A 27,912-nucleotide genomic window follows, 5' to 3' on the forward strand; every position below is an offset into this window, starting at 1 on the left:
GCATCTGGGAAAAGTCTGTGTGTGCTTAACAACTGCATCAAGAAGATACAGTTTTCATGTCAGGGAAGGTCTGTCCACATCTATCTTTATCTCATCATTGATACTGATGTCATTGACAGACATGTCGTGATTGTTTGTTAAATAATTGCTTCAATAAAAATAATAAATAAATAAATAAGGCTCAGAATACAAACCATTACCAAATTGAAAAGAAGAGAAAAATACCCTGTGGCTGTATCGGTCACGTGAACTTTCCTGGATAGATACGCGCACTGACACTAGGTTTCACTTTCTTCTAATCTCTAGTAAGGTGAGTCGACGCGTCCGTGTTGCAGAACCATCAGCATCTGTTTCATTGGAAACATGGCAGCGCAGGCTGGTGGCGGGGTTCCGTTGAGCACGGTAAGTTTCACTTTCTTTGGCTGGTTACAATGATTTAAAACGTTTACTTTTAAAATATAAAAAAATCGAGTTTGCATTTGTGGTTAATAAAATCACAAACACTGCGGTGTTGGTGGTGTTTATCACCATTGAAATAACCCATAATGTTTTAGGATGTTGTATGTATACCCAAAAACTAAAACGTTGTAAATTCGAATTCGGATTATAAAATGTATTTTAACATGAAAACGTCTGTTTACAATTTGGTTAATCAAAAGTCTTTAGTCAGGGTTGTATTTTTATTTTTTCATTTTTAACGTTTTTTTCCAGGAATATAAAAACTCACCGTTAGAGTGAACTGACAGGAGTTTCCTGATTTTATGACGTCACTACTGACACAAACAACAACTGTCTAATTAAATTATTAAGTATAAAATTAAATTAACATAAATGGTTCATTGTCTTTTCAAATGGTATTTTTGGTTCTGTTTTTTCTTTTTAAATCCAAACATTGTGATGTTTTTTTATTTGTTGTTTTGAACCTCATAAAATTATTTTTCTAAATCCTTCATGCTGTAAAATACATGCTAGTTGACACTTGGAAATATCTTTAGAATGAAATATCTTGTGTGTTTTCCTGGAACTTTGCTTTGCATTTAAAGACCCACCATGTCATGACAATCTTTTGATCTGTTGTAAAGCAGTTACAAACACATGTGAGAAAAATCACACATCTGTCTAGAAAAATATTATATTTAACAAATTTTCTCATTATGTTTGTCTCTCATTTGGAATTAAAGTTTAACATCAAGTCAAACTAACTGGTTTTTGTTGCAGCTTGCACCAAAGTATCTCCACACCAACTCTACCAGCCACACCTGGTCCTTCAGCGCCATCGCTGGGCTCATCGGTGAGTCATCATCATGAAGTGTATTACCATGTAACTTATTACGTGATTATTTAAATAGTAAGTAAGAAGAAGGTTGACATGTTTGTGATCGTTGCTAATCCCACTTTCCCAGACAATGCCTATGATCCAGATGTCAGCGCCAAACAGTTCTGGATCGATAAAACTATGATTAAAGAAAAACTGTGCCTCACCTTTATGGATAATGGAAATGGACTGGACCATGAAACTATGCATAAAATGCTCAGGTACAGATTATATTGTGTTGTAGTTTTTTAAAGTTATAGAAAATGGGTTCTTTCTTTAAACTTCTCTTTACATTTCTGAAATGTTAAACAATATTCTTTCCTTCTTTACTTTTGTTTGAAATGCACACCACAGAAACTGATTCTTAATTTCATTGCAAAAGTGACAATAACATATATACTTTCTTATTTTAGTTTTGGATACAGTGACAAGACTGCCATAAAGGGACACGTGCCCATTGGGATGTATGGAAACGGCTTTAAGTCTGGATCTATGCGTCTGGGAAAAGACGCCATTGTCTTTTCCAAGTCAGAGAGTGGAATGTGTATTGGGATGCTTTCCCAGACCTACCTGGAATTGATTGGTGCCAATCAAATTCAAGTACCGATTGTTTGCATCACAGAGAGGAATTTGATCAGCTATATCCTTTTTAACTGACAATCTTTCATTTATTCGTTCATCCTATCTGGACGATTGGCGGTTAACATGTTCTGTGTAACCTGTTTGACTGTTCTGTTTGTCTGAGCTTTGAATTGATCACACATTGTTTTTCTGTTTGTTCCAACATGTTCTTTGCCTTTTTCCTTCACTGTCTTCACTTTCAGTTAGAGAGGAGCACAGAGCCAGTCTTCAGGATATTCTGTGCTATTCTCTTTTCAAAACACGGGAGGAACTGCTCGCTGAACTGGACGCCATCACCTCTTCCTTCTCACAAACAGGCACACGAATCATCATTTGGAATCTGCGCAGGTCTGTCTGTTAATGTCATTTGGTGTTTTTAATAGTCTTGATATGCGGTTGCATCAATACCTCACAGTGAGGAGGTGCTGGTTCAAATCCCAGCAGGGTCCTCTTTGAGTGGAGTTTGCATGTTCTGCAAGTGATTACTCCGCATGACTCCTGCCTCTTTTTACAACCAAATGTTTATTAGTGGCTCTAAATTTTCCTCTTTGAAGTGAAAGCATCTGTAGCTCTGAGTTCGAGCCATGAGATGATTTGGCTTGGCGATCCGCATGACCCTGCAATGACAGCAGGAAATAAAGATGAATGGACTAAGAGGACGCATTCTGGAAAACTGCATCTCCAAGAGACAATTAGACCCATGGTGGCATGTATGTTGCCAAATAAAGGCATCCTTCCTGGTGCTGTGGCACGGTGATGATCACTGCACAGAGTTTGTTCCCAGAGGCAGCAAATTTACAGTTTAGTGTTGCCACACTGTGAGATCTACTGACTGACCTCTGTGGTGTGAATCTTAGTTGGTTTTCAAAACTTTAGTGTGAAAGTTTGATGACCATTGTACTAAAAAAAAGGTATAATCAACTAATAGGTATGCAATGATTCACTTTTCCCACAATTTGGCTCAAACCTCAATTTTTGTATCATGGTTTTGTTTCGGTTCAATAAATGATTTGTGTATAAAAAAACAGCGACGAAAAACTGTCAACTATCAGTTGACTGATACTAAGCCTGGTGTAACGTAATACAGTGTTCTCTTGTTTATCTTGGGAGTTATTAGACAAAACCCAAAATAGCTAAAATCTGCAAAGTAGGATCACAGAGGTTTTGAGAAGTAAAACTCCTCGCTACATACTATACATTTTTCTCAGGCAGACATGAACATTTTCATACTTTCTTTTTGTTAAAACTCTCAATCAATCAAACTTTCGTAGAAAATACACCAGCTAAAGATCTGATAGTGATCAAAGACTTGGTCTGAATGCTTTCTGTACAAGAGACAGTGTATATAGGAGAATAATTGACAAGGTCAACAGCCGATCAGGATGCTGAACACAAGGCACTTAGAGGGCATGTAACATGCAGAATTAAATTTTTGGATGGAGCTTTCGTGTATTTCGTCATAAGTGAGGAACCGCCCCTTCCAGGAAGAGTCTGCGCTGCCAGCCCCACCCCCAGGCTAACACACGCACGCACGCACGCACACACACACACACACACACACACACACACACACACACACACACACACACACACACAGTAAACCCACTGAGCTAGTGGTGATCGGCGAAAATGCTTTCATTTTATATGCACAATATGGACACCTATAATTGTAAAAGTTTGGATGATGTTTTTTTTTTGTGGGAGAAACGCAGACACACTGCTGGGGCCGACTATAGGTTGACGTCATGAAATGGGTGGCATCCACGACAAAGTGAAAGGTGGTGCCTAAGAGATCGAGTCATCTTGCTTCCGGATTGAAGAAAAGCTCAGGGAATTAACTAAATTTGACTTGTTTTTTAAAAAGATCTTTTGTGTACCAAAGGTAAAATATGATTATTTACTTGGATATTGTTTTCTATAAAAAGGCTTAAGCATAGCATGGTCTTAAATTGGTCAGTGCATCTAAAATTGCACTGAAAAAAATCAGTGACAACATAAAAGGTAACCTGGAATATAGTCCGAAACAACAGTAAATCAAATAGTAAATCCTTCTGTAATTTAGCAAAGCAAACATGTTTGACACTTAAACATCTGCAGTAGGGATTCAACGACTCACTTTCCCCACAATTGGGTTCAAAGGTGTAACGTACAGTTTGGTTTTCAACCAAGAATTGTGGCATCCCAAATGCTTTTGAAACATAAATGTCTGGTAGCTCATTATTCTTTCTGATGTGTTTTTTTAACAGAACGGCTACAGATGCTACAGAGTTTGACTTTGAGACGGATCGCTATGACATCCGAATTCCCTCTGAGGTCTATGAGGCAATCGGTGACCCTTCAAAAGTTTCGGACAGGATGACATCCCATATTCCTGAGACTGTTTACTCTCTACGGGTGAGAAGCAGAACATTTCCCCAGCTTTTGTTTAGTTGACATGTTTGTCTGTATGATTGTTTCGGTAACGCTGTAGTTTGAGTTTGTCTGACTGGACGATGTGCATGAATGAATATCTTGTCTGTATTGATTAAAGTTACTGTGTTTATTGTGTGCAGGCATATTGCAGCATTCTATACCTAAAACCTCGGATGCAGGTGGTGTTACGAAGTAAGACGGTCAAAACGGTGCTAATTGCTAAAAGCCTGGCCTGCATGAGAAAGGACTTTTACAAACCCATCTTCCTGGTATCCTTGCATGGAAGTATCACTGCTGTACTTTTGTAAAAGTTTCTTTTCCTGCTTTATATGTTGTTTCCTTAAATGTTGTTCTAGAACAAACGTGTTCCCATACATTTTGGTTTCAACACCAAATCAAAAGATCAGTACGGTGTCATGATGTATCACAAAAATAGGCTGATCAAAGCTTATGAGCGTGTGGGCTGCCAGCTCAAGGTGAGTAGCGTCCACAAAAGACTTTTAACTCAGCATGACCTTCAGGGTTTGTAATGTTAGCATGTGCTGCATTTTACAGGCCAACAACATGGGTGTTGGCGTCATTGGGATCATAGAGTGCAACTTCCTGGATCCAACACACAACAAGCAGAGTTTCATTGAGTCTGATAAGTACAGGTATGAACAGAAAATGTGGATTCACCGTTTGAATTGTGTTCTGATTCACAGTTCGTCCTTATTAAACATTTCTGTAAGTTTAACCAGAATTTCTTCTCTAAACAGAAAAACCATGAACAATTTAGGAATAAAACTTGAAGAATACTGGAAGGAGACGCAGTACAGGATGAAACAGGAAGACCCAACCAACTCCATACAGGTGGAGGACACCATGTAGGTATAATCTGCTCTGACTGGCACCTTGTAATCATGGGAAGTAGTTGAACCAAACTGACTTTTCAGGAAGCAACCGGACCAGAACTGGATTCAGTGTAATGGCTGCCTGAAGTGGCGCAGACTCCCAGATGGGATTGATTGCAGCAAGCTGCCAACTGAATGGTTCTGCCGGATGAACCCGGACCCTCAGTTCAGGTAAAATGTTAGTTTTCTTGATTTTAGTTTGATGCTTTGAATCATTAAAAGTCTAACTTTTGTCCACTTGCTCCTAATTGAATTAGTTGTGTATATTCAATAACTCGTTCTTCAGAAAAAGGTCTAATGATGAGTGACAATCTATGGAAGCGATTCTGTAGCATAATTAAAAATAAAAGTCAAAACCAGAAATGCTTTTTCATTTTCAAAATGAAGCTGCATTTTTTGATTCAAAATTAAATTGAAAAATCAATCCTTCAAAATGCTTTTTCCTTTTCTACTTCAACACTGCATATTCTGTCACTTAATTAAAATGATAAAGAAAAAAGTAGTTGAGATTTCCTTATCAAAAAGATATCTGGTGAATGTGTAGCAAAATTAATTTATAAATGTCTAATTTGACAATTAAAATGCTTTTTAATTTTCAAAATGTAACTGCATCAAATGACTCAAAATTAAAATAAAAAATCAATACTTCAAAATTAATTTCATTTCTACTTAAAAAACGCTTATTCTGTGTTATAATTAAAACGAAAATGCAAAAAAGATTTCTTGGTGGCCCTAAAACTCCGTTGTAGAGCAGCCAGCAGGCGAAGCAATTTTTAATCGTCTTTTTAATGCTGCAGCCCGTGCAAGACAGGAGCTAGTGATAATGACGTTTGAGATATCTTTAACTTTCATTCTGCCTATGCAAAACAGAATTACAGATATCTGCAATTGTCATTTAAGATGTGTGACGAGTTGAATGTTGTTTTCAATGACGTCATTGCAGACATCTGTAATTCAGTTTTGCCTAGTCAAAACTGCATTATAGATATCTCTCTCGGTTGTCTTGAATTACAATTCCAACTATTCAAAATGTAATTACGACTAATCAGATAAACGTTGGTGATATCTACAATGTTAATTCCGGATAGTCAAACTTAACTTTTAAATGTTAAAATGACTTGCGATAGCCGGTGTCCGATAAATGCATTTAGACATTAAAGAAAAACACAATTAGAAACAATAGACCACAACAAGAATCAAGTTTCTCATGCACAAGGGAGAAGAAAACCAGTGTGACAGAAGTCAACCACCACGCTGCTCTTCTCAAAGGTTCTGCTTCTCCCTGTGCTCCTTCTATTAAGAACACAAGAAGGAGGTAACAATTTCAAGACAAAGAGAAAAAGTTCATTACGGGGTGTCGTATAATGACCTAAGTTCAGTTCTAAGTTCTAAGTTCAGACAGTATTCCTTATCAGCTCAGGACAGTGTGTCGTAAAACCCCCTCATCCTTGCTGGGATGAGAAGCATATAAACAAACAAACAACTGTTTTATAAGGTAAAAAGGTCAATCTGAGTTAACATTTAAACAAATACCTTTAACCAATTACATTTTCAACAATGATAATAATAAAACAATTTCCTTCACAGCCGGACACACGGAGAAAGCACAATGTCATCGCCCCGCCTCCTCGGTGGAAATGCTTTTTCGAGTTGAATATTGCGACAATGTTCGCAAGGTGGATGTTAAAATGTAAATGCAATCACCTCTTTGCATTTTCATTTTAATTATGACGCAGGATAAGCGGTTTTTAAGTATAAAATGAAAAAGCATTTTGAAGGATTATTTTTCATTTTAATTTTGAGTCATATGATGCAGTTACATTTTGAAAATTAAAAAGTATTTCTGTTAATCCATTTTATTTTGTCAAATTAGACATCTCTAAATTTTGCTACACATTTACCAGAGAACCTTTTGAAAATGAAATGTCAAATACTATTTTTATGATCATTTTAATTAAGTGACAGAATAAGCGTTGTTGAAGTAGAAAATGAAAAAGCATTTTGAAGGATTGCTTTTTCATTTTAATTTTGAGTCAAAAATGCAGCTTCACTTTGAAAATGAAAAAGCATTTCTGCTTTTGACTTACATATTTAATTATGCTACAGAATCGCTTCCATAACAACCAGGCTACATGGAGAAGATAAAAAATCTTCTCTTGACCTTAAGAAAAACAGTAACGGCCATTAATTAAAAAAAAGTTTTAGCCAACCAGCTTACTTCCTAGCCCATTAAACTAGGATTGTCAACCTCAAAGACCTCAATGGCCAGCCTCCTGCTGGTTTTCCAAAAATCCTGCCTTAACTGCCATTGATTATCTGGATAAGGTGTGTTTAGCCAATAGGAAGCTTCAATGTTGGGTTGGTTGGAAAAAATGTTGAACGCTGGCCCTGGCCTGGAATCTGACACCCAAAACCTTGTAAACATTTCAAAGGCAGTTTAACCCTTTAACACTGGAGATCTGGTTACATGTGGTAACTAATCTCTATCCCTCCAGTTCGCTGTGGACATCATGATGATGACCCAGTAAATTGAAATGTTTGAGAGCTCTCCTTATATATAAGGTCTGGTTTGCATATCGGGATCTAAGAGGTCCACTTAATTTGGTCCAGAACAAGTCCTGAACTTTGCGTTTGGTCTTTACTCAGACTGCCTTTCAATTGGACATTTCTGTTTCGAACCTGTTACGTCCTTCTTCAGGGAGGAGGGAGAAAATATGTAACATAAAGAAAAAATGAACAACCGGGCGGGGTTAAAGTTGGCCACGCAGTCGTTTATTCGGTGACATGCATAAAAACCAAGAAAACTAAAGGAAACTAACCAACAAAACACCAAAGGTGGAATAAATGATGGTATAACTTAAACTCTCAGGCTTTATAGCAAGATAACTACGACAGAAATGCAAAACACAGAATTACTCAAAATGCAAACAAAGACTACAAGGTTAAATTTACTAAAAGGACAAAACCAGAATCAAACAGACAAAATAAAGGCTGATGGTTATTCCAGTTTAAGCTGATCCCCGGCTAAATCTGTTATCAGCACGGCTAATGTTGTTAGCACGTATGTATTAACCTAATCCTAACCCTTCTTCAGTGTCAGTTCGGCCAAAAAAAGCACTGGCCGCTTTAAAAATCTATAAGCGAACGTGCACTTAGTAATAATCCAAACAATAAAAGCCCGTTTGGAAGATCATCTCTCTGTGTTGGTCGGAGCTTGGTTTGTTCACATCAGGACTTCTCTTCCTCTATGGATTTATCAGACATATCACTGTCGTACATGTCATCGGACCAACGTACAGCCAATCAAATAATGGTCAAATAGTGGAGGATTCTCAAATATATACCAAACCAGAGAGCTCAATACAACTGGCTGAGAGATCCATTTAACACAGCAGCACCGGCTGATTTGAGCTATTCTGAGGAGGATCAGTTCAGTGAAATCACGTCAGACTCCACCCTGAGGATGAGGTTTACTGCACAGACACTCCCTGAATTCTGCTGGGTGTGGAGGGGGAGCATCTTTGAAAACAAAGAACAGAGCTAGGCTCAATAATGAGCATGACTTAAGTTAAGAGTTGCAGTAACAAACCTGCAACCTCATTTTGAAAAGATGTGTAGCACAAAGCAGGCACATTGCAGCCATTACACAACTTTTGTTTCTTTTTTGCACATAGTTTCAATATTATTGTTCTTACAAAGTTAATGATGCTTTATTTAATTTTTCTTTTGTCTCTAGCTGCAACTCCTCCAAAGGGGGAAACAAAAGAAAAAGTTTAAGGACCACTGACTTAATGTATTTAGCACAGTGTTTTTCAACCTTTTTTGTGCAAAGGTACACTTTATCCTTGGAAAAAAAAAACAACGGCATACCAGCATCCAAAAATTGAAAACTGAGGAAATCTATAGTCTATATTGATGTACAGTCCGTCCACCATCTCATGTTATATTTTTGTGATAATTGTGGCAGAAAAAGCTGGAAGTTGCAGATGTTTTTTCTAAAAGATGTAATAAAAGTTAAGTTAATTTTTCATAATAATTTTCAACTAAATTATGTGACAATTTACCCTGGTAGTTGTTTTTCCCTCCAGTTTATTAACATGTAATTTTATGTAACCTCACAAAAACTAAATATATTCTTTCTAAATAGTGATTTATTTTTTTTACATTTTTTTTCAATGTTGGTGCAAAGGCAACTATAATTTTTGAATTATTATATGATCACAATATGTTTGATAAATTCTACACAAAAAGAACAACATTCTATCTGTTTATTGCAGCTACATAAAAAGTGAACATGTTGAAATGTTATTAGTTTTTCTTTCTAAAAATATCCTATTTCTTTTTAGGTGAATAAATTGTTTAAATTGAATTTAATTGCGTCTGTTGGCCACTTCACCTTAATCCTGTTTTTAAATGTTGTTATTACTTCTACTAAAGTTTATCTTTTCCTTTATCAAAAGTGACTGAAGTCTGAAAGGGAATTTGTCCTTCAATCCAGACATTATTAGAAAAGTGTTTCAGTTAGAACAATGACTTGGACCAAACTCTGGGATGTTTGGCTGTTAATAAACACCAACCCTGAAGGAGAACTAAACTGTTGACCTCTGATTTCATCAAGAAAATTTAAAAACTGTTTGATGTGTGTTCGTTGTGGTTTCAAGACGTTTAACAGGGAGGACTCATTGTAGCGCAGAGATGCTGTCACTGTAACCCAATGCATCATGGGAGAGTAGTGCGAAAACTGACGCTGATGCCAGACAGACTCACTTCTCGGATCTTCATTGCTTCATTGCATACTTTATGAGCCAAGTCAGAACAAGGAAGCGAGGTGGTAACCACTTCTGATTGGTCAGACTGATGACGTATGATTAGGCAGAAGAAGCATTTTTAACTTTTATGTTAATTTTCACAGCATCTTATTTTAAAATCTCGTGTGTCCAAATAAAAAAAATTACTCATGAAAAATGCTATTTTCTCTTCATATTTCAACATTTATTCATGAAAACAAAACAATAGTTCAGATACAAATCTTAATGGTAATGAAACCCATTTAAACAGAACTGATACAAAGTCCAAAGTCCATATCTGCCACCAGAAACCATCAATACGAGACAGAGACACCTCACTGGTTAGAATCTAAATCAATCAGCAGTTTGATGGCAGCTATGTCACGCTAAACTAGAACTTATGAGAGCAAATTCAAAGATGGGGTAAAAGCAAGATGACACACAACGCATGTGAAAACATTTGTGTTGCAAACACATAAATATTTTTTGAAACCACAAAAAAAAAAAAATAATGACCGGCTGCGGTGGTCATTTTGGTCCAGTTATTTGCTGCAGGGACAAAGCCTATTCAGACTGAGGAAACTCAGAGTGAACCGGAGCTCAGTCTAATGTGAAAACAACCTGTACCATCTCAAAAGATGGGTCAGAGAATGGTTCCTGGTCCCAGACCAGGGTTGGCTTGGGTGTATTCAGACTGGACATTTGGTCTGGATTGTCGGGGGAAACAAACTGGTTCACTTTAAGCGAAGCAAATGTGTCCTGTTTTAAGTGTTCCTCACTCAAATCATTACATAAAACACTTTTTGGGGGGTGGGGGGGTATTAGAGGTTAAACCTTCAAATTTTACCCCATAATACTGAGTCAATTTCCCGCGTTTGGGAACCACTTAGTTGAGACCAACCAAATGGTTCCTCATTTGTGGAGAACCAATGTGGAGAACAAATGTCACACACTCAGGTGGGTGACGACTAATGGGACTTTAACCTAAAAAAATGTCACATGACCACAGTACATGTTGACATTAAAACATTTCAGGTTGTGTCAAATGGATAAGTTGACCAATTAGTTAATTGTTGTTCTTAAAGTGTTGTCCTGGTATTCTTTGGACAATCTTTACATAGATGAACTGTTTTCTGTACTTTACAATATTCACAATCACTGATAACATATATTTCACTCTAAATGTTCTGTTAAGACCTGTATACCTAAAACTTAGGAAAATCATCCACTTTCCTCTAATTACAAGGATAAAAAGGATCTTTTCTATGAAAATCTAGGTTGTGCTCATAGTCAGTCCTTGGTGAATCACCAATCAGATGTTCAATCATCTGCTTAAACCCTTGAGTTTTCAGTTCTGTGCTATGAAGTCTTCAGGTTTGTTATTAAATTGGCCAGAGGGAAGGAAATGTGATCATTTCAGAGCAGCTGGTGGTTTGTGCTTTTCAGTCTGGAAAAGGTCACGAAACCATTTGTTGAGATATTGTTCTCAAGTGAAGAAAATTGAAGATTTTTGACAGTTTTTTCCAAAGAATCCTAGAACTGAGACCTGTTGGACTCCGTAGCTAACTCAAGTGCAATGAGAGGACCGTCAATTTACATTACAAAACTGGTACCTGTCGTATGAATAGGATTCAAACCATTGGAGGGCACATCCTCTGATCTCTATGTCATGATCTAATCTTTGGAGTAAAATACTGTGGTCGATAGTGTCAAAGGCTGCACTGAGGTCTAACAGGACCAGAATAGAGAGTAGTCCCTTTTGAGGCCAGTAATAAGTCATTAGAGACTCTGACTAGTGTAGTTTCAGTGATGTGGTGAGGTCTGAAATAGGGGTGTAAGAAAAAATCGATTTGGCAATATATCGCAATACGTCATTTGGCAATACTTGTATCGATTCAAAATGCTGCCAGATCGATATTTATTTAATTATTTCTGAGCGTCCTGTCTGACTCTTGTTGTCCACTTCACCCTCCGACCGCTAGTTGGCAGCAGAGCACACGGAGCCTCTTTGAGCAGCTCTCTCTCTCTCTACTCTGCACAGGAAAACAGGCAGACTGCAGCAAGAGGCAGCTTTTTTTCTGTTGTCAAGAGACATGAACTATTTAGTTTTTTACTTGGAATGGATACCAAACAAAAACTCTGAGCCATGTTGCTGCCAGTAAGATATGAAAACGTGGATTGCAGTGCTTTTTAGCGGCTCAGATAAATAAGATAGACAATGAAGCACAGCAGCAGCTTATAAGCTAATGCGCTTAGCTAACATGCTAGCAAAGCGGGCTAAAGTTCTGCAGAACCTCAAAGCAATGGATTCTAGTTTAGGGACCTGATGGATCAGAGGGATGTGTACAATGCTCTGAAAAAGGCTGACATTGTGGGGATCAGCGCTACCAGTTTACTTCCGCGTGTGAGAAGCGTGGCCGCAAAGGTGCAACAGAGCAGATATGTGAACAATATGTGTGTCCCCCACCCTTTATTTTTAAAGCACCACTCAGGCTCCTGAACTGTTTAAAAGCACTAGAGAAGTTACATTAATGCTGAAAATAAACAGCATTTTATTTCCCCAATAGAAACTTATTGGTTAAGGCTCATTCATTCTTTGTTTTTTCTTACACTTAAAAAAAAATATATATATATATTTTAAATCAGACAATGTTGATTGTTCCCTTTCTATTATTTAACTTACCAAAATAAAAGCACTATGAATTTGCTTTGGTAAACGCAACTTATATATGAGATACAATTGCAGTGCTCAACATTGTGATCATTAAACCGAATTTGACCATTTTATTACAGTGGAAGACATTAAAATTCAGGTTGAGTTTTTTCAAAGTCATATTTAAAAAAACACAAAACATTTTTCGGTAGGGCGCGTATCGGGATACGTATCGTATCGCCAGACTCTTGCCAATACACACCCCTAGTCTGAACCCTAAATGAAAATCTTCATAATGGCTATTGTCCTGTAGGTGGCGATAAAGCTGCTTAACTAAAACTCTTTCTAGGAGTTTTGAAATAAAGGGGTGATTTGAAAGAGGTCTATGGTTGGCAGATTGCCAGGATCTAAACTTTGTTTTTTCAGCAGAGGTTTTACAACTGCATATTTAAAAGACTGTGGCACCTGTTTCTAGAGAGGTACTTATATATAGTTAATATTAATTTATTTATTATGGTGAAGTGTCTTTAAAAGACAGTGGGGATTCGGGTTGGGCGATGTCCCTTAAATTGGCCGTTGACGATGTTTGCTGTCAACCATCGGGATGGACGATGATATCGTCGTGGGGGGGGGGCTATTTTTAATTTTTCTGTCTTATATAATTGCTATTCATTATTTTACTTTATTACCTTATTTATTTTATTTCCCAAATAATGACTCATCCGCGATGTTTCAGTATAAACTGAGGGAAGTGACTTTAACAAAAAAAAGTAACAAACAAAATAGAAAAGAAGTGGTCCGCTCCCGCACTTAACTAGTCAAGTGGACTGGCGGAGCGCGGATTTACAGCTTTGTGTTTGAGGGGAAGGGGGGGGGGTGCTTTGTTACATGAGCGGTATGTGTGGGAGATTTAGGACTGCGATCCGTCCCGCAGCTCTAGGGGAACTAGAGAAGCTACCAAACTCAGAACCGGGTCTAAAAGTGTGTGTCTGAGCACAGCTCGGATCGTCAGCGCACACACACAGCGGCGGTGTGAGCTTCAAAGCAGAAATGTCGCTCAGTCCTTAGAAAACGTTCAAACAATCACGTGGATTGTGTTTCGAGTCGCGTCCCGACAAAATAAAGGCTGATGTTATTCCCACATGTTTACGTGCAGCCAGGATGCAGATAGCAGCACCACCCAAAGCTAATGTTGTTAGCCCGTGTTAGCATACTGCTAATTGTGGCTTCTTTCCGGCTCCGCTCTTCAACAGAAAAAGCGCTGGCCACACGGATTAAAATTAAAACAGGCGAACAGGTGATTCATAATAATCGTAACATTATTAAAAGCACGTTTAGAAGATCGTCTCGTATATTACGAAGCTGACATGTCAATGTATATAGCCGCTCGGCGGAAGTCATATCCTCAGTCATTCCGGTTTTTCAAACCCTACTGTGCATGAGCGAATGATTTAGTCCGACCGAAAGTGTGAACGTTTGTTATATTCTGAAAACATTTTTCTGGGACCATGTACACGGTTGGATTCTAATCCGACCATTGATCCGATCAAGATATTTTGCACATGTAACCGCGGCTTAAGGTGTCTACTCGCAGCGTGGCATCATGATGGTGTCTCTCCATCGGGATGTCAGTCACCCATCACGATGGACGATGGTATCGTCCATCGGCACAACCCTAGTGGGGATTGGGTCTAAGAGCCAAGTTGAGGTTTTGGCGGACGTAATAACTGATGTTCATATATCAGAATACATCTGTGAAAGAAAAAGTCTGGAGCCAGATTTGTGAGATTTGAACCATTTCGCACAAAACCTCTTCCAACTGTGAGTACATGGGCTAGTATCAGTTAGCAACAGTCCAGTGTGAACACTATATGTTAAAAGTGCATTCAAGAACCTGCGTTCAGCGCGTTCCTGAATGCACCACACACGCTCGTTGTGTACGTAGCAATAATGTTTCTCCTTTTTGCTCCTACAGGAGCTGCCACGCAGAGGAGGAGCCAGAAGCCTCAGATGATGAACAACCATCATATCGCAAAACCTACAAAGAACAGTGAGATGGGTTTCATTTTCAGGAAGGAAATATGAAAAAATACTTGCATGAATTTTGAATGATTTTTGAATGAACAACTTAATTTATTACAGGGAGAGGGAGGACAAGATGAAAAAAGAGAAAATACAGCAGGTACATCATCTGCTACTGTGAAGCAGTTTTATTTAATTCTGTCATTTAAATGTTTTACTGCTAAAATTAATATTCAATTCTTTAAATATTTTGAAATGTTTTCTTCTGTAAGGCTCGACAAATTCTTGAACAGCAGGAGAAAAAACGTTTTGCTGCGATCGCGGCACAAAACAAAGCTCTCAAAAAGCAACATGACAAGCTGAGACGACAGCTGCATGAAATGGTACATCTGCTTCATTGCTGAAATGCGACTTCTGCATGTGGTTTCAATGTACAGTTATATAGGATAATTAGATCTGGTGGAAACAAGAACCATTGGCTGCAAAGTTTGGGGTGAGTGTAGCAAGACAACAGAGGGTGGAGGTATGGAAGAGTTTAGCAGAGGTGGCTTCTTGTTTGCTGTGGTGATGGAGAGACTAACAAATGAGGTTAAACAGGACAATGATGTTTGCAGATGACACTGTGATCTGTTGTGGGAGCAGGGGGAGGAAATCTAGAGAGGTGAAGCTTTGGGAAGAAGAAGAAATAAGGTCAGCTGCAAGAAGACAGCGTATCTGTGTGTAAAGGAACGCATCTTAAGTGGAATAATGAGGAGCAGAGAGGTAGATGGTGGAGAACTTTAAGTTTGGCAAGAATGAGAAGAAAAGCATAGAAGACTGGTGAGAGCGGCAATGTAGTTGGTGATTTAGAGATAGGAAGCTTAGCTGGAGGCAGCAGAGCTGAAGATGTTGAGGTTCTCTTTGAGAATGACGAGGATGGATAAGATCAGGAATGAATCCATCAGAGAAACGGGTCGTGTTTAATGTTTTGAAGATAAATGCAGGGAAGCAGACTGAGATGTTTGGACACGTTCAGAGAAAGAGCACGATGATGTTGGTAAAAGGATGCAGAGGTTGATCAATCAATCAATTTATTATTTGTATAGCACTTTTTAAGCAGAAGCAACCAAAGTGCTTCTGCTTAAAAAGTTAAAATCACATAAAATCAGAGACAATATGATACAATATGATACAATAAAGAATGAATAAAAGCAATAAAACAATAAAACAGTAAAAGAATAAAATTAACAAGCTGACCCACTAAATCCGCTCATTGGAGTTAAAAGCCTGACTAAAAAGATGAGTTTTTAAAAGTGACTTAAAATCACCGACGGTTCTGGCTGACCTCACAGGGAAGGGGAGAGCATTCCAGAGTTTAGGACCTGCAACTGAAAAGGCTCTGTCTCCCCGAGTCACAAGCCGAGTCCTGGGAACCATTAAAAGCATTTGATCTTCAGATCTTAGGACTCAACATGGACGGTACACATGTAACAGCTCAGAAAGATACAGTGGTGCCAGACCATTCAAACATTTAAAAACCAAAAGTAAAATCTTAAAAGTGATCCTAAAAGACACAGGCAGCCAGTGAAGAGAGCATAAAAGTGGAGTGATATGCTCACACCGTCTGGTCCCCGTTAGCAGATGGGCCGCCGAATTCTGAACCAGCTGGAGACGGCGGAGCAGAGAATGGTCAATACCACTGTAGAGAGAGTTACAGTAGTCCAGTCTGGAGAGGATTAAAGCATGAATCACTTGTTCCACAGCATGAGGAGGTAGATATGGCTTAACTTTGCTTATTAGCCTCAAGTGATAAAAACTAGACTGGACAACTGCACAGGTTGATGCTAAGAGACCCAGAAGAAGACCAAGGACGAGGATTATGGATGTAGTGATGGACGTTAGGGTAGTTGGTGTGAGTGAGGAGAAGACAGAGGGGAGGATTCTCTGGCGCCCCCTAAAGGAAGCCAAGAACAAAGAAGTCACAGAAAACCACAGTTATGTTATAGTCAATTCCAGGTTTGAACTTTTTATAGAAAGAAATTAGTTCTTGTCATTTTTCTCGCAACCTTTTTTTCTGTGCACGTACTTCTATAAAAGCCTTCTATTATTGAATGTAAGTCATGAAAGAGTTTAGACATTTAAAGCAAAAAAAGAAGTTTCAGAGTAAATAAAGGAAAATAAAGCTTTGGTTTTTACAAATATGGTGTACGTAGCAAGGGAGAGGGAACAATTTGCCCAGGTGAATTTCTCTAGCAGTCACATTTATTAAAAAAATGTTCATAAAATTTAGTCTACAATAACTAAAATTCTTGTTTTAACCTTTTGTTTTGCAGCTTAGGATTTCACCTACCTCTAAAGCAGTGCTTCTCAATTATTTTTGCCAGGCCCCCCCTAGGAAAAAGAAACACTTTTGCGCCCCCCCCCCCCCCCCCACACACACACACATACACACACTCACACACGCGGTGACAATATATTAGGTTAGTATCTATGAAAATTTTGTAAGTATACCAAAAATGGTATCTTTTCACATTTACAAAAGAAATAATCAATATAAACCCACTTTCAACAAATATTATATCTTATCTTTATTTTGCCACAGAAACCCTGTTCTAGTCTAAAACAGAAAAGAAGCTTAAAGTGCTTGAAATTAAAAAATCTGTCAGTCCTTATTTAAACTAGAAGCATTTTGACCAACTGAACCGTTTGATGCTGAGAAAAATAATTCAATCAATAAATAATATTAAATGTAAATTCATCTGAAACTTTATTACAGCTGTTACAAACTCTGTGATATAACAGATAATAGGAAATCAATAGTGGAGCAGATTTTTTTTCCAAGCACTGCCACCTCTCCCCGTAAAAATTGCACGTATTACCTGTGCCTAAAACCGCTACTACTGCTCACCAACCCCCCCTGGCATCGCATCTCCCGCGCCCTGCACGCCCCACTATTTGAGAAGCACTGCTCTAGAGTAAAAAATATATTTTTTATGTCCAATAATAATTAATAATCAATGATTATGTCCAATAATAGGATTTTATAAATTGAAAAGAACATAAAAAAAATGTGCTTAAAACAGTTTCTATCGATTTGTATGGAAATGTTCTTCATCTTAAAATGTAATCTCACAGCATGCATAATGGAAAGCTACATAAATATTAAAGATCTGGTTTTGTGATTTAAAACCAAGAATCATATTTAAAACTGTTGTCATTCGAGGTTATGGCAATATTAAATGAAATAGTAAAGAAAAATAACAATAAAATAATAGGAAAGAAAAAAATAACAAAGGAAAACCCTGTAAATGTTTCTCTCCAGGCTGAGGTACAGCTTGAGATGACACACAGGTGTGGATGTACAGGCTGGCAGCTCTCAGATGCATCTCTTTGGTTGGGTTTACTGCTTACATTTATGACCAAACATGTTTAAGATAATCAATAGTTCACAGGGACTCTGTCTCTTGTGCAGTCTCCTTCTACCTCCTCAAACGTGGGCAGCAGCTCCCTCCTGGAAGGTGCTGTGAGGGCTGTGACCCCTCCCCTCAGAACTGCTACTATTTCACAAGCGGGTAAGGAAAGCGATCCTCGTTCAATCCTTTTTTATTTTAAATAATTTTAATTTTTTTTTCTTTGTGCAGCGGTGAGTCCTTCCATGAACGACGGACTTCCAGTGGTCACTGTTGTGTCTTTGGTGTCTCCCAACCTCCCTGCTCTGTGAGTGACTCTTTTCCCTCTGATGTGATCATGCAGAACATATCTGGATTCCATCTACTGTTTTTGCCCTGTTGGTGCCAGTATTTTGTCCTCCTCTGGGATTATGAAATCCAGTTTTATGCAGTTATATCCATAGATTATTTTTTCTTTTTTGCTCAGACCCTTGTTGCATCCGAATTTTTTCACCACTCACTACTTAGAGCACTAAACATGGGGCTCCTAATTTTTTCTGGAAAAAAAACAATTGTCCATCAATGCTCACTAGATTGGCAAATATAGACCACAATGCATTGCGTTTGGATTATTTACTATTTGAAAATAAAAAATTTTTTATAAATCATTTAACTTTCAATCATCAGGATACAGCGTATTTGTCGTCTTAAAATGTTCATATTTACCCATCATTAAATGGGTGACCTTAAGCTCAACGTAATTCTGCGTTCACACCAAATGTAATTGACAAACTTGTGTCTGCTGCCTGTTTTCCGATGCTCTTCATATTCGCTGCTCAATACTTCTCCATAAATGTGTTCATAAACCTGATGCTCCAGTTGCGAGTGGGAGGAGCTACTGTCAAGTTTTTAGCCTCATTGCTACATTTACTTTATATCTTATTTCCAATACCCAGAAGACCCAGATGATGTTGAGAGTTCAGGTTTATTTATTTTAAAGAACTCTTCAAAAGTATTGATAAGCACATCTGTCACACATGTCTGAGCTCATGAGGCCCTTTCATGAGGAATTTTTTTTCCCCCAGCGAGGTTCTCTATCTACTGCAGGAGCTGCATCTGAATGACGTCACTTTCAGCAGAACTTCGATGTTTCTGTATCGAATTACATAAATGCCAAAAATAGAAAGGGCGTAAAGACAACTAAGCGGGCGTATTTAGAAACTGAGTGAGTGAAACTTACAACTGTGATGGCGCAATTCTAACCAAGCGACCCCGTATTTTACAACTGAACGGCTGAAATCCTAACTGAGCAGTGATCCCGCTCGGTCAGTTCTCTTTTGCGCCCTCACCTGGATTTACGCTCAGTGTTAAGGGGGCGTTTTTGTCACTTGGGGGCGGTATTCAGGGGTGTGTTTGTCACTTAGGGGCAGGAACATTTCTGGTTGATCTGATTGGCTGAAATTTGCATGTCAAGCAGCGGGGCGGGACTTTCATTTTGGGGCTTTAATAGAAAAGGAACGGTGGCTGTAACGTGGAGTAAAAGCATTAAAAGGGTAACAAATGCAGTGAATTTCACATGAGAAAAACTTACACCACAAATAAACCAGCTGCACTTTCTTACCTTAGTTTTGGGTCGTTGGTTAATGTTTTAATCCACGTTACATCCGCGTTTTTTTTCTATGATTGCCTCTAACAGGGGGGGGGGGGGGGGGCACAAACAAGTTTGACACAAAGAGCTGACATCTCTAACTGTGAAAGTCAAAGAGCCACAACACACACTGACCTGCCAGACAAACACACAATTAAAGCCATATTATGTGCCATAACCCCCTCCTATCATTACAACAGCGCCGTTTCAGTTTTGAGTGTTTTTTTCTGTGTTTAACGTTAACACACATACCGGTGAAACGTGCACGCTGGTGTGTGTTTAAAAAAGGCAGCGAGCGCAAAACTGAGTTGGTTGTGATTTATTTTTTCAGTCATCATTCAGCATTTATAATCCATCAAAGTCCTCATCTTCTGTATCTGGAACAGCTGGACTACATCTCTATCAAACACGCCAGCTTCCCTTTCCTCATCATCAGAGTCCGTCTCTTTGCTATGCGGCTCCAAAGAACAGTGACAGCAGACACCTCAGGCCAAGTTTAAGTCCTGCAGTCCCAAAGTGTGGCGTAACTCGCCCGTTGCTGCGTCCCGGTAAGAGGGCAGGATGGACGAACTACCCCTGGCTGCAGCCTGCAGAATGGGTCATCATAGTGGAATGCTTTGATTGCAGAGGAATGTGAACACGCTGTGGAATGTTAGCCCCGCCCATGCTGAGGCCGTCTTCTTCTTTGGTGGTTTTACAAGTTTCCATGTGCAATATTGCCACCTACGGGTTTTTAAGGAGTTTTTCCTTACTGTGAAGGGGGGGTCTAAGGGCAGGAATATCAGTTTAGCTTAGTCTTTTTTGTTAAAGTTTAGTATTATCCTAATGCATTCTTTGTATTCATGATCCCTTTTTCATTGTATGTGCTAAAATAAAATAAAAATATTTAATTGAATTAGGGAATTTCTACCATGATTCCTGCCTTCTTATGCCTTTTACAAGTTTCCATGTGCATGCATTAGGGAGTTAATAAATTCTGTCTGGCCTCACAGACTCAAAAAAATAACTCATTGGATGAACTCAATTTAATTGTTTTGTCAGGATTTACATCCAATAAATATGAGTAACCCCACCTCAAAGAAAATTCTTCCATGTAACGAAATATAATCGAGTTAGTCGAACTAAATTTTATCAAGAAAGGCAAAGGAAAAAAAAACAAGCATCAGCGGTCTAATGCTAGATTCGAACTCAGAACCTCTGAGTTACTAACCCGCTAACTAAGCCACTGAGCTATCACCCGGTGATGAAGCAAGGCCGCCGGTATAATTAAATAGATTCCTTAATTCTATAAATGGGGCTCTTCGTGTATCGTCTTATTGAGAGAAGCCGAGTTGAAACGATTTCATGCCACAGTTTCGTTTTTTACGTGGAAAAAACGAACTAAAGTTTTCACTTTTGAAAAGTCGAAGGATTTGAAGGACTAATAGTCATACAGGCATTACATTAGACGAAGGAGTTGAACATTTTAATAGTTCAATGGTTAAAATAGGTGAAAAATTGTAGCCGTGAGACGACAAAAAGAATAAAGAGAAACAGGAAAACAGCATTCAACAGCATGCCCCTTACTTGAACTCAATTATTTTGGATTACTGGAGTTATAGGGGAAACTATTAATACATTTTGTGTTAGGTCAATTAAATGTAGATACAATCTTTTAAAATAAATATTTTTAAATAAAACAAACAGAATTTTATTGTGTTACATGAAAGAGGGGCTTGAATCATTTTTTTGAGTGATACATAAAAAAAATTGCACCATTCAAATTTTCCTCCCCTCTGTTCTCTTCCTTCCTCAAACAATTCACAATGACACAAAATGTGCTCCACTGATTCTTCCCCTTTCCTGCAATCACAACTGCTGTGACAAAGGTGAATCAAATGCACGGGCTCAGCGTGGGCGGGGTTAACATTCCACAGCAGACGGGCTTAATGTGGGCGGGGTTAACATTCCACAGCGTGTTCACATTCCTCTGCGTTCAAAGCATTCCACTATGTTGACCCATTCTGCAGGCTGCAGCCAGGGCTTACTCGGATGGACAGCTTTTCCCGGTCATCTGCTGGAAGTAGCAGCGCTCAGCCTCGAGTCGATCTTCTTACGCAGGCCTTTCCTTTTCCGCGGAAACTCAGCTGCTGCTGCGTCTTCTTGTCTTGTCGGAGTTGGTTTTCCAGCGTTCCCACTTGTGAACCATGGATTCATTATTTTGATTTCTCTGGCAGCTGAGGTTCGATAAGTTAGAAAGATCTTGAATCTTCACAGATTCAGACTTCCTGCTTCAATATCTCCTCTGATCAACGTTCAAATGTGTCAGCAAGTATCCCAATCCTTTTGTATTAACACAGAGAGTGAACCACAAATGCATTTCTGAAGAAAAAAGATCGTTTTTTTGCCTTTTAATCAGAATTGTTTGCTTTAAGCTGTGAATACAGACATGCAGCAGCCGGCTGCCAAGGGACCGTCAACAAAGTGCAACCTCTATGAACTGTGAAACACCACTGTGTAAAAATCAATAATCTTACAAAAAAATCATAAAATTATCATAAAGCATATTATTGTTACAATACATATTTTGTAGGAAAGTCCATCTTAATTTTATCTTGTTGCATATACTTTTTCAAATTTTAATAGAAATGAATCATGACTAAAGTTATCAGTAACTTGACACGACCTTATTGTCATACTAAAACAAAGACTGTCAATAGTTCACTTTGTTTATTTATAGGAATTTTTCATATTTACAAATGGATCAGATGTGGTCAAAAATCCTCAATAGCTCTGAAGGTGCCAGATTTTTTTTTTGCATAATCTTTGTTGCAGTAGGACAATGAGGTCATGATTAGTCAGTACAGGAGGTTTGGTGACAGAAGCTTTAGTATCTTCAGAGCTATTGAGCATTTATGTTATGATTCATATCTCTATTAAATTTTAAGAACTATAAGAAATAAAATAGAGGTTGACTTTCTAACAAAATTTAGTATAATAAATCATAATGTAGCATGACTATGCTGACGAGTCTTCATTACCAGTTCATATAAATATAGACATTTATTCGCTTTTTAAAAGTTCACTGATTTTTACAGAATGCTGTTTCACAGAGGTTGCACTTTATTGACGGTCCCTTGGCAGCCGGTTCGCTGCTCTGTTTGCATTCACAGCTTAAAACGAACAATTCTGATTAAAAGGCAATAAAAACGAACTTTTTTCTTCAGAAATGCATTTGTGGTTCACTCTCTGTGTTAATACAAAATGAGTGAGATACTTGCTGACACATTTGAACGTTTATCAGAAGAGTTATTGAAGCAGGAAGTCCGAATCTGTGAAGATCTAATTTAACCGAACCACAGCTGCTCTATTCCCGTGTTCCTCCGCGTAGCTGATAGCTGCAGTTTAAACTATGCCTCATAATCGTGTCTCTTTGCATTTCCAGGGTTTCCAAAACGAAGTTGTTCTGCATTATTCACATATCTGCTCCTTTGTACTATGGGGGGGGGGGGGGGTGTCTTCTTTCACGTCCTCTCCTCTCTCCGTACTGTCATCATGCTGCTGTTCTCTCCTAGATCCTCTTTACCGAAGTCACACAATAACACATTAGGGCCGCTCTGTACATTTTGGAGAAAATGTAAGACTTTCACCTTATGGTTGTGAAAGTACTGAATATAGAAAATATGATAAAAGGCAGAGAGCGACATGCAGCTTAAGAGCCGCCTGTTAACCCCTCCCCCCCCCCCCCCCCCCCCCACTGAAAAATGAAGGTCCCGCCCCTCTGCCTCGCCGATAGGCCATGCAAATTTCAGCCAATCAGATCAACCAGAAAGGTTCCTGCCCCAAAAGTGACAAAAACGCCCCCTTAACACTGAGCGTAAATCCACATGAGCGCGCAAAAAGGAATTGACCGCGCAAGATCGCTGCTCAGTTAGAATTGCGCCTGCGCGGTTTTAAGGTTCACTCACTCAGTTCCTAAATACGCCCGCTTAGTTGTCTTTACGCCCTTTCAGTTAATGGCAGAAACGTAATTCCATATTTCTGTAACCCAGTTTGATGACTTGCTGTCCCGCAGTAGTCAGAGGAAGGAGAAAAAAAACAATAATCATAATGTTTAAATGCAAATAAAAAAATATCATGAGATTCCAGCTCAGACAAGGAAAACAAAGACATGGATCTATATGTCTGCAAGTTGATGCATCAGAATGGAGCAGAGCAGGAAGCTTGTGTTTGTACATAAAAACTACAAGTTTTTTTCAGCTGCATTTTTTTTGTCTGCTCCTGATTTACCGCGATCTCAATAAATACTCAGAAGCGCAATTTTACGCCAGATTTTCTTAAAATACCCCCTCCCCCAGTAGGCACAGCCCTTGCATGTGGTCTCTATTTGTCCACCAGCGAAATATCAAGAGATCAGAATTGTTGGTACTGTTGGTCTTTAGTAAATCTCCTTTGTAACATCAAAACACGCTGTTCTGCTACTGCCGTATTGTTTGATTTTCACATCCATCTGTCTCAGAGGTAGACCAATGACATAGTGGTTGTCCTTTAGCTCGACTGATTCTGAAACCAGCTCTACAAAGCGATGATCTTCCCTAAACCATCCAAGCTCCTCATCTTGACCAACAAACGTGATTTCATTTTGTCTTTCCAACACTGATAGTAATTGTTTACTTTCACCAGCTGATTATAGGTGTTTGATGTGTTGGTTGACGATGAGACTGATTCATATTTTGAACTCTACCTTGCTGAGTCTTTGAGTCCATCTGATCTGCAGCTGTGTTTTGAGTCTAAGCATCCACTTGTTTTACTTTAGTACTGACGACCGGATGTGAATGAGACTGCCGAACTCAAACACTATTGTGAGATTGTTGTCCATTAACTCTTGGCTCAAATGATTTCGAATAAGGATTTCATGTTTGTGTTTTCCTTTGTTCTCTTTCAAAATAAAAATGTGTTCCATCAGATCCGTTATGTGAAGCAGCTTTTGCTTAACTGAGCTCTGCTGGTAAACCTTTACTTTAGCCACTGATGCTGCTATCTCAGTCTCGAAATTCCGTTCTTTCCTTTTCCTGAGCTGTTCCTCTTGCATGCTAAAACATGCTTTTGTTTTAATATTTTCTGTCTTGCCATTAATGCAGCAATGTCTGCTTCTGCTTCAACGCATACTGAAGATGCTGAGGATAGAGATGATCTACTCCTACTTGACTGACTTTTTATTTGATCTTCTGCTGCCAATGTTGGTAACTTTGTTACTTGGCTTCACATCATCTACAATTACATCATCGCTGTTATTTGAGCCATGAGAAATTTATGATCCGGAGGCTTTTTTTGACTAGTGAAGGTTCAACACATGACTCAGACTGTTGTGGATGAGAGGTTTCTCCTGGCGTGGGAGCTTTAGGGTCACATGACTGGCCATATACATTTCAAAGCCAACTTCCAACTTCAGCTAGAAATGCGGCATTAAATCTATATATGCTTGAAAACTACTTATTTTGCAGTGTTTGTTCATCTAATGGAAGTAGTTGAATGACAGATTCATGAAGCTGATGCACATCTTTCATTAATGTCTTTAAGTTATCAGAGTGAGACTGAACAATCTTTACATTTTCTTGAGTTTGCATAAATTCTTTGAGGTTTCTTATTATAGTTTTAATTTCATTAACCTTTCTTTGACGTTCTTTCTGTAGCTTTTCACTCTTGCTTTTCAGAGCTTTAATTGTGAGCTTTGACTTTCATCTTTATTTTTAACACCACAGTTTGATCTAGAATCGTTTGGCTCTAATTTATTGTTTAAACGTCAGGATGAGTTATCATTACTGTCCGTCTTCAGGCGCATACATCTGTTGTGTGTGCTTCCATACCTCAAGTCCAATGATTTTATTAGTGAACGCCATATCAATCTGTTGATGAATGAACGTAGTAGGCCACTGCGCTCCAATAGCACCTGTCATGTCCAGCAGTTTCCAATTTCAGAAGTGATCAAATAAACTTTAAGTCATCCAGGCTAATAATTGCACTGATCGATGTCTCTGAGAGTCATAATTTGTTGACTTAATTGTTGCAGCTAAACAGCGTTGAGGGCCGGCATGGGCTAAACTCCGGCTTCTCTGTCAGACGGGTGTTCCAATAAAACTCCAAACTTCTGCCAGCTATGAAGTATTTATTTCATTCCTCTGCAGGTTTCAAACCCATACAATCCAAACAAAGAATAAATGGAATACTCCAGCAGTGACAAACGTCCAGTTCCATGCAAATAACTCAGTCAACAAATTATATGACCACAAGTTCATCCCACTCCCTGATCCATTGATTTACGCCACGAGTGAGTCAGTGAGCACCTTTCAACCTTTGTGCCACACACGCCCACAGCAACACACCTACCACTTGACTGATGACGCTGTGCTTCACCTGTGCAACTTCCATTATGGCTCCTACAAACACCAAAACCACCATTTTCATTAGAATGGGACTTTAAAGTTTATGAGGAGAACGATCAGATTCTCTCTCTTATTCTGTGTTGCTGTCAGTAGCAACTATGACGCATACCTGTAGAGCCCTATAGCGGTTGTTAATGGCAAAATTCCCTATATTCTAGCATATATCTAATATTTAAAAATAACATACAAGTCACACCTGAGTATTTCGCTGGCCCTGGCCAAATCATGCAAAAAAAAAAAAACTTGTACTACAAAAAATACAGTATATAGTCTTTTAAGGGTTTGGGAGTGGAAAGGGATTTTGAACATGGCCAAAAACTTTGTCTGCTTCTTTTTTAACAAGGATCTTAAGTTTGTTTTTGTTTTTTCAACAGAAAAAGAGCACAGCCTTCTCCTCTGAGTACACCAAAAAGGCCCAAAGTGAATCTCCCACACAGGATCTCTGGAACATTGGCAGAAAGGGACACACGCTCCCCCTCTGTGCCCCCTCATATGGAGGATTCAGATGACGACATTTCCATTTTGGAGGCTTGTAGCACGCCAAAGCCAGCAAAGCCTGTTGATGATGTAAGCAGAGTGAAAAAAGAGCAGACAGAAGAGGGCGTAAATGGTGTCAGCATGCTGTTGGATTGTACTGACGACGCTGCCGTGGACCCCCCCTCTGAAAAAACCACTGCAGAAACGGGACGTCCCACAGTCAGTGCCACCACCCAGACAGAGGTGTTCAATGTAAAGCTGGAGAAGGAGAGCCAAAGTCTAAAAGAAGGGAATCGAACTGTAGAGCCGGGCACATTTAGCACAAATGCCACACAGAGCTTGAATGCCCAAAGTCTGAAGACGACTGAGATCAAGCAAGAGAAGAACAGTCAGGGTGAGGAGAACATGCAGAACGGAGAGACACATGTGGAAAAGAGTACTACTGAGAAGCAGCAGGATGATCTGTTGGAGCTTCTCCAAGACGCCATCCAGGAGAGAGACGGCTTCAAAGAGGAGCTGCAGAAAGTCACCTGCCAGCTGCAGGAAATGCAAAAAAAACTGTCTGAGGCGAGCCAGAAGACGAGCTCCAAGCAGTCATTCCAGGCGGAGAAAAGTGAGGAAAGAGACTACAAGGCTCTGTTTGAGAGGGTCAAACAGGAGGAGGTTTGTCTGTTGATGAATCTTTCTACCATATTGAGAGTTTAATGACTGTAACAATCCCTCGAAATCAGGATGTATAACTGTTTTTTTTTTCATCCCTTTAGTTTGATTGAACTGCGTCAAAACGTCGGGCGGCGTCTTGTCTCCTCCATGCCGGCTCTTGAATTGGATCAAGTGAATTATGAATGTAACGTCATCGATGAAATCCTGGAGCAATACCTGTCCAGCTTAGATTCCAACTGATGCTTCCCCTCCCTCAAAATAAAGATATTTTTTTACAGATGAAAAAGGTGGAACGCTCATCATGAAGGTCCTGCATAAACCTGGACTGATGAAAATGTCCCTTTCAATCACAAAAACAATATTTTGTTTATGGAAAGAACTTTCTTAAAAACGCTTGTAAAGCAATTTCTTTTTTTTTGTGTGTGTTCATACTATCTTTACTTAATGTTCCTAAAAGAACATTAAGTTTCATCTGAGAACCAAATACATGACTGTCTATATATATTATCTTTTCTTTTTTACTCATTTTGAACCCTTTTTATTTTTTTATTTTTATACTCAAGCAAAAAAACTCCAGATAGAAGAACTGCATATGAAAAACCCAATAATTAAACATTATTTGCAAAAGCTA

At 38.8% G+C, this 27,912-nt stretch overlaps 2 protein-coding genes across 2 annotated transcripts; both read left to right on the forward strand.

Moving 5' to 3' along the window:
• Positions 1 to 363: 363 nt before the first annotated feature.
• Positions 364 to 2,083, forward strand: LOC111946803 (MORC family CW-type zinc finger protein 3-like). Its single transcript, XM_023951172.1, has 4 exons — positions 364 to 392; positions 1,182 to 1,291; positions 1,404 to 1,536; positions 1,729 to 2,083. Exons 1-4 carry the CDS (start codon positions 364 to 366, stop codon positions 1,970 to 1,972), a joined length of 516 nt encoding a protein of 171 aa, XP_023806940.1. The 3' UTR covers positions 1,973 to 2,083.
• On the forward strand, positions 2,082 to 27,912 carry LOC101172453 (MORC family CW-type zinc finger protein 3-like; the record flags this gene model as incomplete). Its single annotated transcript, XM_023951173.1, has 14 exons — positions 2,082 to 2,284; positions 4,183 to 4,330; positions 4,489 to 4,617; positions 4,705 to 4,824; positions 4,904 to 5,001; positions 5,107 to 5,214; positions 5,284 to 5,412; positions 14,657 to 14,731; positions 14,824 to 14,863; positions 14,976 to 15,086; positions 18,155 to 18,254; positions 18,324 to 18,399; positions 26,516 to 27,281; positions 27,383 to 27,912. Coding segments are annotated over 14 exons (2,112 nt in total), but the record flags the coding sequence as incomplete, so codon positions are not given.

The sequence above is a fragment of the Oryzias latipes genome, chromosome 21 (assembly GCF_002234675.1).
Source record: "Oryzias latipes chromosome 21, ASM223467v1".
NCBI classification, from domain to species: domain Eukaryota; kingdom Metazoa; phylum Chordata; class Actinopteri; order Beloniformes; family Adrianichthyidae; genus Oryzias; species Oryzias latipes.

What these genes read in the sequence shown, in the direction of transcription:
- LOC111946803 (XM_023951172.1), top strand. Translation starts at nt 364, where the DNA reads ATGGCAGCGCAGGCTGGTGGCGGGGTTCC. An exon ending in CGCCATCGCTGGGCTCATCG is followed by an intron (nt 1,292 to 1,403) that starts GTGAGTCATCAT and finishes CCACTTTCCCAG; the next exon opens with ACAATGCCTATGATCCAGAT. An exon ending in ACTATGCATAAAATGCTCAG is followed by an intron (nt 1,537 to 1,728) that starts GTACAGATTATA and finishes TTCTTATTTTAG; the next exon opens with TTTTGGATACAGTGACAAGA.